Source organism: Macaca thibetana, chromosome 3 (assembly GCF_024542745.1).
Source record: "Macaca thibetana thibetana isolate TM-01 chromosome 3, ASM2454274v1, whole genome shotgun sequence".
NCBI classification, from domain to species: Eukaryota; Metazoa; Chordata; class Mammalia; order Primates; family Cercopithecidae; genus Macaca; species Macaca thibetana.
The window spans coordinates 93,745,591-93,765,634 of NC_065580.1; the positions used below are offsets into that span (position 1 = coordinate 93,745,591).

At 40.1% G+C, this 20,044-nt stretch overlaps 2 protein-coding genes across 9 annotated transcripts in view; one reads left to right on the top strand and one right to left on the bottom strand.

The window, feature by feature from the left end:
* TOMM7 (translocase of outer mitochondrial membrane 7) overlaps positions 1 to 20,044 on the bottom strand; it is a 540,985-nt gene that overhangs the window by 441,235 nt on the left and 79,706 nt on the right. Inside the window, exon 1 of one of the 6 annotated variants that reach the window (XM_050783157.1) lies at positions 4,874 to 4,877. The exons of the other annotated variants lie outside the window; for them this stretch is intronic. The gene's annotated coding sequence lies outside the window, so the exon portion shown is untranslated. Of the gene's footprint in view, positions 1 to 4,873; positions 4,878 to 20,044 lie in introns of those variants that run through there. 6 annotated transcript variants of the gene reach the window in all.
* Positions 1 to 20,044, top strand: part of GPNMB (glycoprotein nmb) — a 73,010-nt gene that overhangs the window by 46,921 nt on the left and 6,045 nt on the right. For all 3 annotated transcript variants that reach the window (XM_050783134.1, XM_050783133.1, XM_050783132.1), the window contains 7 exons: positions 3,685 to 3,837; positions 4,547 to 4,690; positions 7,635 to 7,808; positions 10,718 to 10,876; positions 11,192 to 11,512; positions 17,259 to 17,357; positions 18,626 to 18,728. In XM_050783134.1, coding sequence (XP_050639091.1) covers positions 3,726 to 3,837; positions 4,547 to 4,690; positions 7,635 to 7,808; positions 10,718 to 10,876; positions 11,192 to 11,512; positions 17,259 to 17,357; positions 18,626 to 18,728 — 1,112 coding nt within the window. In that variant the 5' untranslated portion in view covers positions 3,685 to 3,725. The remainder of the gene's footprint in view (positions 1 to 3,684; positions 3,838 to 4,546; positions 4,691 to 7,634; positions 7,809 to 10,717; positions 10,877 to 11,191; positions 11,513 to 17,258; positions 17,358 to 18,625; positions 18,729 to 20,044) is intronic.

Consider the following 20,044-nt stretch of genomic DNA (forward strand, 5'->3'; position numbering starts at 1 on the left):
ACTTTATTGATTTATTGAAGTAACTGCATCAATAGTTTGTTACTCTTTGTCACAGATTAGTATTCCATGGTATGGATGTACCACAGTTTGCTTAACCATTCATCCATTAAAGGACATCTGGGTTATTTCAGTTTGGGCTATTATGAATAAAGCTGCTATAAACATTCATGTGCAGATCTCTGTGTGAATATCAGTTTCGTTTCTCTGGGATGCATGCCAAAGGGTACAATTTCTTGGTTATATGATAGCTGCATGTTTAATTTTGCAAGAAACTAACAGAGTGGTTGTACCATTTTACATTTCCACTAGCAATGTGTGAGCAATCCAGTTTCTCTACATCCTTGTAAGCATTTGATGTTGTCACTGCTTTTTAGTTAAGTCTTAGTGATAGGGATATAGTGATATTTCACTACTGGCTAATGATGTTGAATATCTTCTTGTGTGTTTATTTGCCACAAGATGAATGAAATGGTGAAATATCATTTCATTAATTTTTACCGATTTTTCTAATTGAATCCCGTGGTTTTCTTATAGTGAGTTTCGAAAATTCTTTATATATTCTAAATACTAGTCCTTTATTGGAAGTGTGGTTTACAAATAATTTCTCCCAGTCTGTGGCTTGCCTTTTCATCCTCTTTCATGTCATGTTTCAGAGAGCAAAGGTTTTTTATTTTAATGAGTTCCAACTTCCTTTTATGGGTTGTGTTTGTGTCAATTCTAAGAATTCTTGCCTAGTCCTAGATCCTGAAGATTTCACCTAGGCTTTTTGCTATTTTACAGCACCATATGTTGAAAAGGCTATCTTCCCTCCATTGGATTGTTTTTGCATCTTTGTCTAAAATCCAGTCGGGCACTGTAGTGCTTGCCCGTGGTCCTAGCTAATCGGAAGGCTGGGGCAGGTAGATCACTTGAGCCCAGGAGTTTGAGTCCAGCCTGAGCAACATAGTGAGACCTCCATCTCTTAAAAAAAAAAAAAAAAATTAGTAGCACATGCTTGTGTGGGTCTATTTCTGGATTCTCTCTTCTATTCCATTGACCTATGTGCCTATCCCTTGTAACTCTCCTTTTAAGTTTGTACTTTTTCTTGACTTCTGACATTTAAAATCAGAAGAGAAATCTGTGTTTTGATTATGTTCCTGGAAACAATAACTTTCTTTCAAGATCTGAGGAAGAAGAAGACTCTCTGGAACAGTGGAAAGAACTTGTCCTGGGAATCGAAAGATGTGAATCTTGATTTCTACTAAAGATGACCCTAGGTGAATCATATCATTTCCCCAGGCCTGAATTTCTTCATATATAAAATGAAGGGATTTGAACTAAATAATCTTAGTTCTTTTCATATGACTCAAGTGAATTTCCAATTACAAATATTTATTGATAAACACAAATGTCCTCCCCTCACTTAATATCTATTTCCAAATAGGAGCAATCTCATAGAATCACAGGATATTTGGCTTTTGTCATATTTGAAGGCCCAGATAATACACATGGCCTGAGGTCACACAGCCTGTTTAACAACAGAACCAAGGCTAGAAAACAGGTTCCATGACTCCTACTTTGCTGCTCTTTCCCATTCTCTCTGCCTCCCAGAGAAGAAGGGAACATGTTGCTCCCTTCTCCTACCAGAGAAGAGGAATAGAAGAAATAGGTCAGAGACATGCATCCAATATGGCTTCTCTGAGCACCCACTAAATACCACACCTCATGGAGGATCTCTCCCAGGATTTAAGAGAAAAACAAGACAGAGTTTCTGTCCTCCGAGAGTCTATAGCTAGGCCAAGACCTAGAACCATAGAAATTAATGGGAGAAAGTTTAAGACCATTGGCTGAGGAATACAGACAGTTGAGCTTTGGGCTGTAACAAAGTAGACTAAGACATTTATTATCTTGGTCAGTCCCGAGGTAAGCAGGACTAGAGCAACGGCTCAACAGTTTCATTGAGGGCTCCATTTCTTTTTATCTTTCCACTCTGACACCCTTAATGTGTTGGCTCTTTCCTCAGATGTGTGTCCTCATCGTTAAATATGACTGTCATAGCTCTGGCCATCACATTATTACACTACCATCTCCAAAATCAATTCTGAGGAGGAAAAATTGAGTTTGTTCTCACATATCTCTTGTTATAAAGAAGGAAAACCTTTCTCAGAAGTCCCAGAGGACTGCTTCTCAGCTCTCATTGGCCAGTATCAAATTATCTATCTGCTACTGCCCTAATTGTAAGGAAAGCTAGGAAGTGATACTCTGGAATTTTGAACTGTTAGAGTAGAAACTCTGCCAGCAAGGGGAAAAAAGGAGGAGGGGTGCAGGCAGGAAATAGCTTCTTGGAGGCAACCAACCAGTCTGCTACAATTCTCAAAAGAGAGAGACCATGTGACCACCAGGCTGGTCAGGCAAAGCAAAAAGGCAGACACTAACTCACGATTAGAAATAATTTTAAAAGAACTGTAATATTATAAGCCTAGAGCAACCACTCAGAACAAAATAAGTGAAAGAAGTGTCACTAACAAGCTAGTTGTAGAGATAAAATGGAATCCAAATATAACTCCAAAGAGTATAGGAAAAGAAGGAAAAAAAGAACAAATGGAACAAATAGAAAACAAATAACAAGATGGTACACTTAAATTTCATCATATTGATCATTACATTAAATGTGAATTATCTAAACACTCCAACTAAAAGACAGAGATTGTCAGACTGGATTTTTAAACATCCAATTACATGCTTTCTATGAGAACCTTACTTCAAATATAAAAATGCACAAAGGTTTAAAATGTAAGGATGAGTAGAAACATACATCAATCTAAACATTTTTTAAAGTAAAAGAATGGAAAAAGATATACCAAACACTAAGCATTCATATCAAAGTATTCTTTAGAACAAGGGATAATGCCAGGGATAAAGAGCATAAATTCCTATTGAGAAAAGGGTCAGTTCATCAAGAAGCTGTAACAATTCTAAATGTATAGTATCCACCTGACAACAAAGCTTCAAAATTCATACAGCAAAAACTGGAAGAAGAAACAGGCAATTGGAAAAAACCACAATTATAGTTGGAGATTTCAAGATTTCTCTCTCAGTAACTGAAATAACAAGTAGAGAAAATCAGTAGGAACACAGAAAACTCAAAGAACACTATCCACTACCTTGACATAAATGACATTTAAAAATAAAACACTCTACCTAACAAATGTGGGCTACACAAAGTATATGGAACATTCACCAAGACCATTAAAAAGCTGTTTATCAGTAAACTTCCTGGTACTAGTACGGGTTGCTTGGAATCTTGAAGGCATTCCTGAGCCTGGCATTCCTTTAGCCAAATGAGTAGTTCAGAATGGGAAAAAAAATCCAAAAATCTGAAGATTTTTGACATCAGTGTTTTCCTAATGGTATTGTATCAAATTTAAATATTCAGAGGATGTGTATTGAGAAGCCAAGTGATGGCTAAAAAATATTGACTTTCCAAATTTTTATTTGACTCATTTAAAGTTCATAAAGACATAGGGTTTGAATGCTTGTAATCAAGATATTTCCAGTAGACTTCCTTTAAAAAACAAAGCACCCTCTGTTTACTTGATGTGCTAAATATATTATGTATGTGCTTTTCAACAGTAAGAAATAAAAAGTTTCTGTGAGGTGATTACTAAATGAAGAATGGAATTTGTTTTTCGAATATTGATACAGGATTTCATGATGTGCTGGGCAATGAAAGACCTTCTGCTTACATGAGGGAGCACAACCAATTAAATGGCTGGTCTTCTGATGAAAATGACTGGAATGAAAAACTCTACCCAGTGTGGAAGAGAGGAGACATGAGGTGGAAAAACTCCTGGAAGGGTAAGTCAAAAGATTCAACCCAAACACCTGCAATTTCCTACTGCAGTAAGTCTTGTAGATAGTAAAGAATTTCAGATCACATGGCTCACGTCATTTCCACAAATGACAGTCCTCTCATTACCAAGTCGGGGGGCACCTGGACTTGGCAGTATTTTCTTTAGTCCAACACTATCACTTCCTAAGCCACAAATAATCTCCTTAGAAATTTCCACATTGGTAGCTCTTGGAATACTTTTGAAGAGTGAGCAGATTTAGCTTTAAACCTATTTAACCAACCTGGGAATGGTCATCTTCAGAAACCCAGTCACCACAAAACCATTTTTACTGTCTCAAAGGTGTGGCTTATCAGAAACTGAAAATCTTTCTTTTTAGATAAAAGAATGCGTCCTTCAGTCATTGGTTTTGAGATTTAAAAATATAAACATTTAAAACTTGTCTCCTTAACCCAACTGAGCTGATTTGTTTTATTATCATAGGTAAATGTTCTTGCTGTGATTAGAGAATTCTTAATTGGTCTGATTTATTTTTTAATTTATCTTCTAGAGTGTTGTACTCTGAAAGCTTAAGTGAGGAATACAAAATATAAATTTAATATATTATAAAGAGGCATGTGGGTCCTCTGGTCCTTATTAATAAAGTTACCTCTAAATGTTTATGAATGAAAGGAGAAAGATGCTGGGTCATTGAGCCCCACTTTTTTTTGCCCTAGGAGGCCGTGTGCAGGCAGTCCTGACAAGTGACTCACCAGCCCTCGTGGGCTCAAATATAACATTTGTGGTGAATCTGGTGTTCCCTAGATGCCAAAAGGAAGATGCCAATGGCAACATAGTCTATGAGAAGAACTGCAGAAATGGTAAGAACGCAGTATTTTAAACTACTGGAGACCCGTTTTCTAAACCTGAATGGTCACAGGTGCTCCTGTAAGTGCCCGATGCTGCTCTCGTCCCTTGCCGCTGCACTCCATGAGCTGGATGACAGAGACGGTGATGTGTGGTCCTGCCCAGCGCCTTCATCAACGTCAACGTCAGCCAGCTCTCCCCTGCTTGGAGCCCTCTTCAAAAGCCACATCGCCACCCCCTGCTTTTCCTTAGTGTCCAGTTGATTGGACAGAGAATACCTTGTTGAGTCTCAGATTTTGCTTTTATTACTTGGAACTCTTGGCTATTCAAAGAATAGCCAGTTTGACAGATGTTTGCTGATCAGTCTAATTTCGGCCGACAAGGATTTCTTAAGCAAATGCTGTGTGCTGGCACAAATGCTAAAATGTGTATATTTTGGTTTTGCTTTGCTCTTAGTGAAAGAAATAAGCTCCCTGTCCATGTTAAAGAGGACCAAAGGCGCAAATACATCAAGGGAAATTATCTTATCAGAATGGTACATGCTCAAAAGACAGAGCTAATGGCCAGGCGCCATGGCTCACGCCTGTAATTCCAGCACTTTGAGAGGCCGAGGCAGGCGGATCACCTGAGGTCAGGAGTTCAAGACTATTCTGGCTAACATGGTGAAACCCCATCTCTACTAAAAATATAAAAATTAGCCGGGCATGGTGGCAGGTGCCTGTAATGACAGCTACTCGGGAGGCTGAGGCAGGAAAATTCCTTAACTCTGGGAGGCGAAGGTTGCAGTGAGCCGAGATTGCGCCACTGCACTCCAGCCTGAGTGACAGAGCAAGACTCCGTCTCAAAAAACAAAACAAAAAAAACGGAGCTAATTATTGAGATTCTTCAGTCAGTAACAAGGCTTTTTAATAATGAATTTATGATTTTGTTATTTAGAACTTTTATTAAGCTGTCAATATATTCATTTTTATTAATTTTTTATCTTCCTGTAGGGAAAACATTCAATTCTGTATGGAAAATATTTTATATTTAACATGAATTAAGCATTTAATATTTTGTAACATTTTTTTCTCTTCTTTTTTTGAAACAACTTTTTTTTTTTTTTTTGAGATGGAGTTTCACTCTGTCACCCAGGCTGGAGTGCAATGGCGCGATCTCGGTTCACTGCAATCTTTGCCTCCTGGGTTCAAATGATTCTCCTGCCTCAGCCTCCCAAGTAGCTGGGATTACAGGCACCCAACACCATGTTCAGCTAATTTTTGTATTTTTTGTGGATACGGGGTTTCACTATGTTGGCCAGGCTGGTCTCAAACATTTGACTTTGTGATCCACCTGCCTTGGTCTCCCAAAGTGCTGGGATTACAGGCGTGAGCCACCGCGCCCAGCCAGTGTTTGTCTTTCTATGCCTGGCTTATTTCACTTAACATCATGACCTCCAGTTCCATTAATGTTGCTGAAAATGATGGGATTTAATTCTTTTTATGACTAATATTCCATTGTGTATATATACCACATTTTCTTTATCCATTTATCTATTGATGGATACTTCATTTGGTTCCATATCTGACTATTGTGAATAGCACTGCAACATAGGAGTATATACATCTCTTTGATAGATTGATTTCCTTTCTTTTGGATATATTCCCAGCTGCCTCATATGGTAGCTCTATTTTTAGTTTTTTGAGGAACCACCATACTGTTTTCCATAGTGGTTGCACTAATTTACATTCCCACCAGCAATGATATACTGTTGGTGATCTGTATTACCTTTTTTGAGAAATGTCTATTCAGATCTTTCACCCATTTTTTGATTTTTTTTTTATTGATACATGATAATCATACACATTTCTGGGATACATGCAATATTTTGATACATGCATACAATTTATGGTGATCAAATCAGGGTGATTAGGATATCCATCACCTCAAACATTTATCATTTCTTTGTGTTAAGAACATTCCAAATCTTTCTCTTTGTTTATTTATTTTTTGAGATGGAGTTTCACTCTGTTACCCAGGCTGGAGTGCAGTGGCGCAATCTCAGCTCACTGCAACCTCCGCCTCCCGGGTTCAAGCAATTCTCCTGCCTCGGCATCCCGAGTAGCTGGGATTATAGGCGCACGCAACACGCCTGGCTAATTTTTGTATTTTTAGTAGAGACAGGGTTTCACATGCTGGCCAGGCTGATCTCGAACTCCTGACCTCAACTGATCCGCCCACCTCGGCCTCTCAAAATGCTGGGATTACAGGTGTGAGCCACTGCACCCAGCCCAAATCTTTCTTCTAGCTGTTTTGAAACATACAACAAATTGTTGTTAACTATAGTCACCTAGATTCAACAATTTTAGCACTTTGTCATATCTGCTTCTCTCCATATATCTATAGCCATATGTAGATATAAGGATAGCTATATATATATCCACATCTAGAGAGAGAAAGAGGGATTTTAAAAATCATTTAAAGCATCAAAAATAGCCAAATATAATATGCAAACCTTGATTGGGGTGATAATGGTGTCAGGGCTGTGTAGGAAAATGTTCTTAGACATGTGTGCTGGAGTCTTTACGAATAAACAGTCATGATGTCAAGTGTGTCCGGAAAAATACTACAGATAGAGTGTGTCAAAATAAAAAGATAAACTATCTCTCAGTTTGATTTGAATAGGATTATGATTTGAAAACCCAATAGGAAGAAAAATACATTAAATGATATCTCTACATTGGACTTTCTTGAATAATTGCTTTGTATAAAACTTTCATTGAAATATAACAAATTCAGAAAAGTACACAAGTCATAAGCACACTATTGGATGAATTCTACATATTAAGTGTTTAGTTGTCTAACTACTTTTAAACTAGTTATGAAAAAAATATGAAAAAGTGTTTAATTCAGTGACGCATGCACATTGGGTTTTCTGAGCCCAGATAACACTCATAGCTGGTTTCTTTCTCTGTTTAGAGGCTGGTTTATCTGCTGATCCATATGTTTACAACTGGACAGCGTGGTCAGAGGACAGTGATGGGGAAAATGGCACCGGCCAAAGCCATCATAACGTCTTCCCCGATGGGAAACCTTTTCCTCACCACCCCGGATGGAGAAGATGGAATTTCGTCTACGTCTTCCACACACTTGGTTGGCTTTTACAAACCCCTAAGCCTCTTCTTTACCTTTCCTTAAAATTTCAACCTTCTCTTTTCTTACTCTATAATTGGGAATGATAACACAGAGAGTTAATAGCAGTCACCCTGCTAACTTTCCTTAGCATGGGTGAACGGTGAGAGAGAAAAATGAAATCCTGGTTAACCTTGCCAAATCTCCAGGACACTGAAGAGTTAAAAAGAGAGAAAAACTAAAATATTAAGCTCTTTTTCAAAAAAACAAAATCACTTATTTTTTTTCTACCTAAAACCATAACAAGAAAAAATACTAACACTTATTTATTTGAATGGCACATGGAGGCTGGGCATATGGTTTACACCTGTAATCCCAGCACCTTGGAAGGCCGAGGCAGGTGGATCACCTGAGGTCAGGAGTTCAAGACCAGCCTGGCCAACATGGTGAAGCCCTGTCCCCACTAAAAATACAAAAATTAGCCAGGTGTGGTGGTGTGCACCTGTAATCCCAGCTACTCAGGAGGTTGAGGCAGGAGAATCATTTGAACCCAGGGTGTAGAGGTTGCAGTGAGAGGAGATTGAGCCATTGCACTCCAGCCCGGGCGACAGAGTGAGACTCCATCTCAAAAAAAACACAAAAAAACAGAATGGCACATGGATGAGCATTCATTGATTTATTCTTCTGTTTTTTTATGTTCTCTAGAGAATTTTTAAGATTTAAAGAAGCATGTGCTATTTATTTGTAGGAAATCCTCAGAAAAGATACAAATAAAAAATAAAAATTATCCGTAATTAACACCAGAGATTATCATTGTTAATTATTATGGTGTTTTCTTTGCTAGTATTTATTAAGTTCATTATTAAGATCACATACACATTTTTGCTTACTATCATGAGCATTTAATGATATGATTTTTAAATGTTTATACATTGTTTTAATGGCTGCACAATATTTCATTGTGTAGAAATAAAATAACTACTGTTCTGTTTTGACCTAGCCCATTCTGTGTTTTTTTAAATTACAAATGGTATTCATTTTGCTTTATTATTGGGGAAATGATTACTTTAGAAGAAGCAAACTTAGTTTATTATTAATTAGGCTGCTAAATTCTTAGTTTAAAATGTCACTAGGTGCCACCTGGCACTGCATATTGGAAAACTGCTACCAATTGAGCAGCCTCCAGATTTCTAAATGTTTCATCTTTCATCACAGATTAGAGAGCGCTCCTCTTCCTTCAATTAACTTATTTACAAATCAGGACAAAATAGTAACAATACATACCCATTGAGCAGAGTAAAGCTATGTCAAATATTATGCTCATCTATATAAACCAATTGCCTTAAAACTGACTTATTTTTCACTGCCATTATGACCCCATTAGCCAACTCCCCAAACATTTCTTTGACTTGTCCCTCTCATGACAGAATTCTGACAGTTTGCATGGAGTCACTTATGCTTACTAACACTCCCAGACTCTTTAGCCTAGTAAACATTCCAATAACTTACCAGATCAACTGTCTGTATTTACAATCAACCTTCAGCCTAGAACTTGCTCTGTTGGTCTAACAAGACTGCCTTGAATTGCTGTCTTCCACTGAGGTCTCAGAGTTAACTGATTTTCTCCCTCAACTAAGTATGGTCTCACCTCTCAGAGCTGAAACTAACATTTGCTTCATGAATAACGCCTGAGAGACACCCCTTCCCCTTATAACTTCTGAGGGAGCTACCCCTGCATCTCAGAGTGAAGGAGGATTCCAAATCACACATCCCTTGAGAGACCAGTATGTTTTTCTCCCACGTTTGACGGTGTGATAAATGGGGTCTTGAAACAACCTGGTCTCGAAAGCATTCAGGGTAAGATACCCAGTCAGTGACAGGTCTAAACCAGGCCCCCTGGCAGGATTAGAAAAGTTCTTGATTTGGGAATTATAGTAAGAGGAGTTACAGAGTTTTAAAATGTGTTTAAATATCCTTGAGCCCTGAAGGAGAGGAATTACTTCCACCTGTTAGCTAGCAGCAGGCAGGGTTGGAGAAAGAAAAGGAATGACTCAGGGGTGCTCTGGGAAAGTGCCTGTGGAACCGCTCTATTCTGTTTTATGTCTGCCATCCTCTATTTCATCACTTACTGGATTTTGATTTTTATGTTTTTGAGACAGAGTTTCGCTCTGTCGCCAGGCTGGAGTGCAGTGGCATGATGTTGGCTCACTGCAATCTCCGCCTCCGGGTTCAAGCCATTCGGCTGCCTCAGCCTCCCGAGTAGCTCGGATTATAGGCTTGTACCACCACAGCCGGCTAATTTTTTTTGTATTTTAGTAGAGACAGGGTTTCACCATGTTGGCCAGGATGGGCTCCATCTCCTGACCTCAGGTGATCTGCCTGCCTCGGCCTCCCAAAGTGCTGAGATTAGAGGCATGAGCCACCGCGCCCAGCTACTTGCTGTATTTTTATATACAAATACTATTAGGAGATGGAGGATTCCAGTCCCCTTTTAAAAATCTGCTTAATAATATAGCGGAAATAGTAACAAAAATAAAGTAGGTTATTAGATAAATAATTTTTTTAACTCTTCTGGACACCTCATCATTATATTAAATGTATTTTCTGTGGGGAAAACATGTATTTCAAGTGCCAAATACTTAACATGAAAAGCATTTATTTGTAAACTAAGGGCTAACTGTATTATGCCACTAAACAGCTTTTTTTATTTTAACCAACTATATACAATTACATGTGTATAACTGTGGGTTTGTTTCGTAAGATTTTACATTAAAATGAGCACCATCTCCCTTTCTGAAGCAGACCATAGGCCTATCCTATTTTCCCTCCTCAGAGCAATCTATAAATGGTGGTAGCTAGTCTTTAAGGAACAGCTTCCTATAATGATGATTTAATGCAACCAATAACTAAAAATTTCCATCCTCCCAAAGGTCAGTATTTCCAGAAATTGGGACGATGTTCAGTGAGAGTTTCTGTGAACACAGCCAATGTGACACTTGGGCCTCAACTCATGGAAGTGACTGTCTATAGAAGACATGGACGGGCATATGTTCCCATCGCACAAGTGAAAGATGTGTACGTGGTAACAGGTGAGTGGTGTGAACTCTGAGGATGAGGCACTTCATTCTGTTGACGTCAATGGGTTCAAAAAGAGTCAAGGCCAAGTGTTCGGGGTTAGGTTACGATTCATCTGGGCCCCTACCTAAGCTTGTATATTTAATTAGTTGTAGTTCATCTGTTTTCCAGAATAGCTTAGGAAACCCCAGAAAACTTGCATGTGAAAAGGAAAATAATGCTAGATTATCCCTCATTTTAATATTTTAACCTAAAAGCATCGTCGAAGTCCTCCACTTACAATCAAGCAGTCATGCATTCTTTCTTTCTTTGGGGGATGTATATTTTAGATCAGATTCCTGTATTTGTGACTATGTCCCAGAAGAATGATCGAAATTCATCCGATGAAACCTTCCTCAAAGATCTCCCCATTACATTTGATGTCCTGATTCATGATCCTAGCCACTTCCTCAATTATTCTACCATTAACTACAAGTGGAGCTTTGGGGATAATACTGGCCTGTTTGTTTCCATCAATCATACTGTGAATCACACATACGTGCTCAATGGAACCTTCAGCCTTAACCTCACTGTGAAAGCTGCAGCACCAGGACCTTGTCCGCCACCACCACCACCACCACCCAGACCTCCAAAACCCACCCCTTCTTTAGGTAAGGTTTCGCAGTGATCTTTGAGGGGGGCTCCTTACTGGCTAACAAAATATTCACGTAGGTCATATTATTAAATCCCTCCTTAAGGGGATATTGTAAGGACTCTGCGGTGATTCCATTTTGTACCTGTTGATTTTTTAAAGCAAATTTATCACCATTTTACACCTATAGAACACAGAAGAAGGGAGAATATTTAAAGTCACTTTGCAAATAGAATTCAGTGACTTGTAGAAAGCTCTTTGACCTTCCTCATTTGCACTGGCCCCTGCTATGTGTACACACTCTGCCCTCTTCTAACCTGTCATATTTTTGTTTATCTGCCATTTTTTATGGCTATGAGAAGGCACACTGACACCTTATAAATGATCAGGCCATTTCTATGTTCCTTCCTCTCGCCTGCTAATTTCTTTCCCTACCCTGCCCACACCCACCCAGTGTCCATGAAGACACAGCTGTACTTGAAAGCAATTTCCAAATGGTCCAAGAAAGAATGCAGCTTGGGAGTATTTCTGGGTTAGCCAGCTGCAGTGACTCCTGACATTAAAATTGTGCTGCATCGTATGTTTATTGCGGCACTATTCACAATAGCAAAGACTTGGAATGAACCCAAATGTCCATCAATGATAGACTGGATTAAGAAAATGTGGCACATATACACCATGGAATACTATGCAGCCATAAAAAAGGATGAGTTCATGTCTTTTGTAGGGACGTGGATGAAACTGGAAACCATCACTCTGAGCAAACTGTCACAAGGACAGAAAACCAAACTCCACATGTTCTCACTCACGGGGGGAATTGAACAATGAGAACACTTGGACACAGGGCAGGGAACATCACACACCAAGGCCTGTGGGGGGTGAGGGGAGGGGGCAGGATGGCACTAAGAGATATACCTAATGTAAATGACGAGTTAATGGGTGCAGCACACCAACATGGCACATGTATACATATGTAACAAACCTGCACGTTATGCACATATACCGTAGAGCTTAAAGTATAGAAAAAAAAGATTAAAATAAATAAAAATAAAATTGTGCTGCATATAAGACATGAGTAATTCAATACCACCCTGTATTAAAAGTCTGGGGACATTCAAGAAGTCCTTAAGAGTCCACTTTGGGTAGCACTGGCTTCTATCTGATTCCCCACGCTACCCCATGCCATCACCACCCTTTCCCTACTGGGCCAGTTGCACTCAGCACCCCAGGATCCAGGGGATAGCAATAGGCTGACATCCTCTCACTGGTCGCAAGAGGGCGCCATGGACCAAGCCCACAACGGTCCATCATGACATCTGGGGCTTCTTGTTTTTATAAAATCCTGTTTGTTATATATTATAAAGTTTTACAATAAGATGTTAGTAATAAAATGAGAGCTTGTTAAATCAAGCATATCTAAGTCAAGACAACACAAGTTATCACTGATTTTGATTATCTCAAAAATGTTTTAAATTACAAAATTCATGCGTGTTCCTTAGTAAAAAGTAAAACAATATAAATGTCTAGAGTAAAAAGCAAAAGTCCCCACTCATACTCTCCTCCCAAGAGTTAAACCCTGTTAATAATTGGGAGGATTTCTTTCCAGATCTTTGTCTATGCATTTATAAACATATACTATATATACACATAAGGTTTGTTGTTTTGCTTGTGTAAACGGGTTCATTTACACAAGAGGGCTATTCATATTGTTTTACAATTTGCTTTTTTTCTAATTTAACAAACATTATAGACATCTTTTCATTGTTAATACATGTAAATCTATCTCACTTTATCCAGTGACTGCATAGTGTTCCATAGAATGTATCTACTACCATTTATCTCACCATTCTCTCTTTTTTTTTTTTTTTTTTTTTTTTTTTGAGACAGGGTCTTGCTCTAACACCCAGGCTAGAGTGCAGTGGCACAATCTCAGCTTACTGCAACCTCCGCCTCCTGGACTCAAGTGATCCTCCTGCCTCAGCCTCCTGAGTGGCTGGGACTACAGGCATGCACAACCATGGCCAGCTAATTTTTTTGTTTTTTAGTAGAGATGGGGTTTTGCCATGTTGCTCAGGCTGGTCTCCAATTCCTGAGCACAGGTGATCCACCCACCCCAGCCTTCCAAACTGGTGGGATTATAGGCGTGAGGCACCATGCCCAGCCCACCATTCTTTTATTGATGGATGATTAGATTATTCCTAATTCCAACTACAACTATAACTGTATTGAACAACTTTAAACATATAGCTTCATTCTAGTAATCCTTTAGAGGAAGCAATTTCTTTATCTACATATTAATGATCTTCTTTATAAAAAAGAGAACCAGGTATAAAATTCAAAATAAATTACAGATGCCTTTAATATTTAAGTTCCAGAATGGTAAAAGACTTAATGTTAGGTTGTTTAATGGTAGCCTACTTTGAATTTCATTTTTATTAAACTAGCTTGTTTTTCTTATAAACTATATCATAGCATATGTTAAAAATATATTTGAAGCCAATGAAAAGTTATTTAAAATTTCTGTTATAATTTATCCCTAGGTGAGACCATAAGATATAAATTAGCAGGCCATGCGCAGTGGCTCACATCTGTAATCCCAGCACTTCGGGAGGCCGAGGCAGGTGGATCACCTGAGGTTAGGAGTTCAAGACCAGCCTGGTCAACATGGTGAAACCCCGTCTCCACTGAAAATATAAAAATTAGCTGAGCATGGTGGAGAGTGTTTGTAATCCCAGCTACTTGGGAGGCTGAGGCAGAAGAATTGCTTGAACCTGGGAGGTGGAGGTTGCAGTGAATCGAGATCGCACCATTGCACTCCAGCCTGGGCGACAAGAGAGAAACTGTGTCTCAAAAAAAATAAAATAAAATAGGATAAACTAGTAACCCCTACAAGTTAGTTAAGTTTTATTGCAAAGGAAAGCTGCCTGGCTTTATCTAAAGATGTTAGATCAATCATAATCAACCCCAAAATGCCTTAAACCAGCATCTCTCTTAGGGAGAGCGAGAAGGGACGTTTCTAAAAGGGGTCTCTTCCACGTAGCATTTCCAGCTCTACGGGGCATGTTAAAGGGCTTGGATGACTAACTATTATATTATTGTTTGGCCAAAAAAGTATGTTCTCTCTGCTTTGGTAAGTGGCTTCATAATAATGCACAGCCAAAAATAGAAATTAAATGCAAATGCAGGAGTGAGGCAGAAGCAAGTCGAAGAGGTGACTCAGGTAGATGGGTTTAAATCCGAAGGCAGATGTGTGTGTGCTATTTTTAAGTCACAGAATTCTCTTCCCTTAGCTAACAGTGCTATTACTCGTTTTTCAGACTTGTGAACAAATCTGAAAAAATAAAAAAACCTTTTGTAAGACCGATGCTAATTACTGTAACACTCTCTCTTTATATAAAATAATATTATATCATAGAGAACTTTCCCAGAGAATCAAGAGCTCTCACACCATTCTCTGGGCAACAGGGACATCAATACTGAATTAAGGATGAAGCTGACCTTCTTTCTCTTCTGTGTTTTAAGGTGTGCGTTTCTCTCCATTAGCCCTTGAATCATACCTTGACTTTATAGACACAATGTTTGCAAAGCTCCATGTGCTTTTTTATTTTTTTTTAGACGGAGTCTTGCTCTGTTGCCCAGGCTGGAGTGCAGTGGTGCAATCTTGGCTCACTGCAACCTCTGCCTTCCGGGTTCAAGCAATTCTCCTGCTTCAGCCTCCCCAGTAGGCAGGACTACAGGCATGCGAACCACCATGCCCAACTAATATTTCTTTATTTTTAATGGAGACTAGGTTCCACCATGTTGCCCAGGTTGGTCTCGAACTCCTGACCTCAAGTGATCCGCCTACCTCAGCCCCCCAAAGTGCTGGGATTACAGGTGTGAGCCACCATGCCCGGCCTCCATATGCATTTTAAAAGCATTCTATCTAAGGTAGAATCATTGACTTTTATTATTTGGTCATTTTTTAAGAAAATACGTTTTATTTCATTTTTAGCACTAAAGTATATGCAGAGCAAGAGAAGTTTCATTTTAAAATATGGCAGGGTCATGATTCCGTGCTCTAACTTGACAACTAAATTCTGCCTGTCAAGAACTTCAAAATAAGAAATTGTATGGTTTTCTGGAGAAGAGCTACTGAACTCGAATGCCCTGTACAAACAATCCTATTGCTATAGAGTAGATCATTTGAATCTCAGGACAGACAGAATGACTGTTTTGTCATTTCCAGAGGACCAATGTGAAACTCAAGGGACATTCCCAAGAGGCTGCCACAGCCCTTCCTGCTGGTAAACCACTGCATTCAGTCTAACAGTGTCCAGGCCTTTCTGGGCTTTACCTGAGCAGCATTTCTCAAAATGTGTGCCATGCAGCATTCATTTCTGGACCTGTTCTGAGAACTGCTCTGAGAAACCTGCTCTGGGCACAGGAAAATCACAGGGATGTTTACCCGCTGACGGTTCTGAGATGCCCTGGAGAAATCTCCCAGCTGGCTTCACTCACATGTCACTCAGTTAGAAATGCAGCTCTTATGAGGCTTTGACGTCCTTCCCCAAGACTGAGTCCGCTTCACATATCTTTTGAAATTAAGAAGAAGATTGTATTTTCAGTATCGTTATTTTCTTTCTAGACTTTCTTTTTTTTTTTGAGATGGAGTCTCACTCTGTGGCCCAGGCTGGAGTTCAGTGGCGTAATCTTGGCTCACTGCAAGTTCCGCCTCCCGGGTTCACGCCATTCTGCCTCAGCCTCCCTAGAGTAGCTGGGACTACCGGCGCCCGCCACCGTGCCCGCCACCGTGCCCACCACCATGCCCGGCTACTTTTTTTGTATTTTTAGTAGAGATGGGGTTTCACCGCGTTAGCCAGGATGGTCTCAATCTCCTAACCTTGTGGTCCGCCCACTTCAGCCTCCCAAAGTGCTGAGATTACAGGCGTGAGCCACCACACCTGGCCTCTTTCTAGACTTTTTATCTTGCTGAAGGAGCAGCGAGGTCTTAATTAGAGCCTGTTAAATTGTAATTAATAGGGCATTAGATTCTTTGCTCTAATTATATTCAAGGCTTATTTTTCAAAAATGTCTTATATTCCCTCCTTTCCTTCCTCACATCTCTGCTCATCACAGTAAGACTTTTAGAATTTAGCTTTGGAGCTGTGAGACATCCAAACAGGGAAAGAATGATCTTTTCCCATATTACTGGAAGAAAGAAACTGTGATTTATTAAGTACTCCCTCTGCGGCAGTGATGAGCAGCAGGTTTTATATACTTTATGTCATTTAAGTTTCATAGTTCAGCCCCCAGAGGACAGCAAGTATTGTTCTTATTTTACAGATGAGCGAATAGAGACAAAAAGATTAAATGATGTGCCTGTGGTCTCAAACAGCTAAAAACAAGGGAAACTGGAATTTGAGCCCAGAATACCTGCTTCCAAAATTAAAATATAACTTCATCTATTATGGCCAGGTTTATTTCTTCATGACCATTGTATCACACATTTTAATACAGTTTCAACCTTTTATTTGCTTCTTGTGTTCACACAAAATGTGAGATTATGCTTCCTTACATAATTTAGCAATTATAATACCTTATAGCTCTCACATCTGTGTAAATTATGACACATTTAGTTGAAATTTCTATAGCAATTTCATAGTATAGCATTCTTGATATTTTTCTAAAAAGCAAATGGCAAATGTTTTGATTTTTTATTATATCATGTGTATCTTTTACATTCGTAGCAACTACTCTAAAATCTTGTTATTCAAACACCCCAGGACCTGCTGGTGACAACCCCCTGGGGCTGAGTGAGATTCCTGATGAAAACTGCCAGATTAACAGATATGGTCACTTTCAGGCCACCATCACAATTGTAGGTAAGGCTGGAGATGAAGACCGGTGAGGAGGGATGCTAGACTCCACCTAGGGTCACCCGCTCTCTTTGCTAACTCTGAAGGGGTGGAGGTAGGTGGTAAGGGCACCCCTCTGCTTGTCTAAGATGACACCACACATGCAAGAGCAAAGACCCTACTCATTTCTAGATTCCCACCTGCCTCCCTGGCCTTCCTTCCACATCCTGGTGGAAACAAGCCTACGGTGAAGGCCACATGCTAATGAGCCTGCCCTGGGCCTGTATTCCACCTCTGCAGCCCAGCCATCTGAATGGGGTACATAGGGTAAAGGAAGGCTAGCATCGAGTTCCCACAACTTCCCCTGTCTTCCCCTAGTTAATTTTCACAAAGTCACACTTGTATGTGAAAAGGGGAAAGAGCAGGCCACCACACATGACTGTGCATTTGGGCACAGCCCTAAGGCATACAACAGAGAAGACCGAGGGGAACTGAAGCCCAACCTATGCTCACCGATTCTGGGAGTGAAGATGGAGGTGGAAGCCCAAGCAGTATCCCTTGAGTCCAAGCCACTTGAGAAGCTGGCCAAGGCCTGAGCCTGGGGCTGCGTCTACCCAGGATTACCTTTTCCTGAAACACCTTCCAAGATGGAGTGCTACTTTCTGATGCACACACAGGCTCTAGAAACAAAAATCTAGGTTGGACTGAAAAACAGTTCAGTTTGACTGAAAATGCTGCATGGATATGTATCCTAAGCTACGGGGGTAGATTGCCAGATCTGATATGTTTCTGTATGGCAAGAAGGCTGTCTTCCTTTTTTAATTTTTTTCACTTTCTGATGTATTAAGAGCTGTACCTTAGTCCATTCAGGCTTCTATAACACAATTCCATAGACTGGGTGGCTTATAAACCAACAGCAGGAATTTATTTCTCGTAGTCCTAGAGGCTGGGAAGTACGAGTTCAAGGTCCAGCACATTCGATGTCTGGTGAGGGCCCACTTCCTGGTTCATAGATGGCAGATGGCAGTCTTCTTGCTGTGTCCTCATGTAGTGGAAGAGGCAAAAGGGCTCTCTGGGGTCACTTCCATAAGGGTATTAATCCCACACATGAAGGCTTCACCCTCATGACCTAACCACCTCCCAAAGGCCCCAGCTCCTAATGCTGTCACCTTGGGGGTTTCAACATATGAATTTCTGGGGGACACAAACATTCAATCTATACCAGAATGAGTGTTTGGCTTTGTCTGATTTCTGTTGTATTTTGATGTGTTTTTCTCTGGGGGTTATTTTGTTAGAGGGAATCTTAGAGGTTAACATCATCCAGACGACAGACGTCCTGATGCTGGTGCCAGGGCCTGACAGCTCCCTAATAGACTTTGTTGTGACCTGCCAAGGGAGGTGAGTATATTATCTCCGACAGAGGCATGGGTCAAGTGAGGACCTCAAGTCTGAACAAAGGCATTGACCACAAGTTACCTCTTTTAAGTTGATTTGAATTCCTATTTACTGGTAACCTTAGACAGGAAGGGCCCTAGGAGGTGCTATCAATCACACACGTGTTTTGCTACAGTTGAGCAATTGAGAAACCTTTAATAATTAAGCTGAATAATAATTATGATAACTGTTTGAACACTTAACTGAATTCTTAACACCTTATACCTGTTCTCATATTGAATCCTCACAACAATCCTATGAGCCTCCCCATTTTACAGATGAGGCAACTGAGGCCCCCCAGTGGTCACAAAACTTGCCTATCAATGGAATGCTGGTAGCCAACAGAGTGCAGCTCACAGGAGAGCTCTTAAGCTTCCAGGAAGCTGCCTACACTAACATTAATAGCTACGCCTGATAATCCTCTCTTTAGAATTTACAAAGCTCTTTCCAACGCATTATATAATTTGGTTTCCTATGATTTGGTCATGACTATATGTAATAAAGTAAATATAAATGAACGAATATATAAATGCTATATTGACTAACTAAATATACATTAACAAATCATTTGCATATAATATATAAATTACTTGATTAAAATATATATGTGTGTAAATACATAAATTAATCAGGAGAATGAGGTGGTATGAAGATGTGGCCTTATTTGGTAGAAAAGAAGAGTTGAGAAGCTCTCCACCTTGGGGAGAGGACCAGAATGAGGGTAAGGGTGGCAGAAAATAGAGTGAAAGCTGACCCAGGGAGTAAAGCTGCTGCGAGAGGCCCGGCTGGTGAGAAGAGGGACTGTCCCCATCCCAGACCCCGCCCCATGAGCCCAGCATCAGAGCCTGGTCTCTCCATTCAAGAAGGCTGCCATGAGATAGTGGTCAGGACAGCAATGGCAGGTAGCCTAGCATCAAGGACAGATGAGTCAAACCTTTTCTGTTCAAGTCCCAGCTCCACCCCTGGCTGCTTGTATGACCTGGACTTGTTAATCTCTCTCCCTGAGATGGTTTGTCATCTGTTAAACTGGGGTAATGTTACTTTCTTCAAAAAGCTATTGAGAGAGGCCGGGCGCGGTGGCTCACGTCTGTAATTTCAGCACTTTGGGAGGCCGAGGTGGTGGATCACCTGAGGTCAGGAGTTCGAGACCAGTCTGGCCAACATGGTGAAACTCCGTCTCTACTAAAAATACAAAAATTAGCCAGTAGTGGTGGTAGGTGCCTGTAACCCCAGCTACTCGGCAGGCTGAAGCAGGAGAATCTCTTGAACCCGGGAGACGG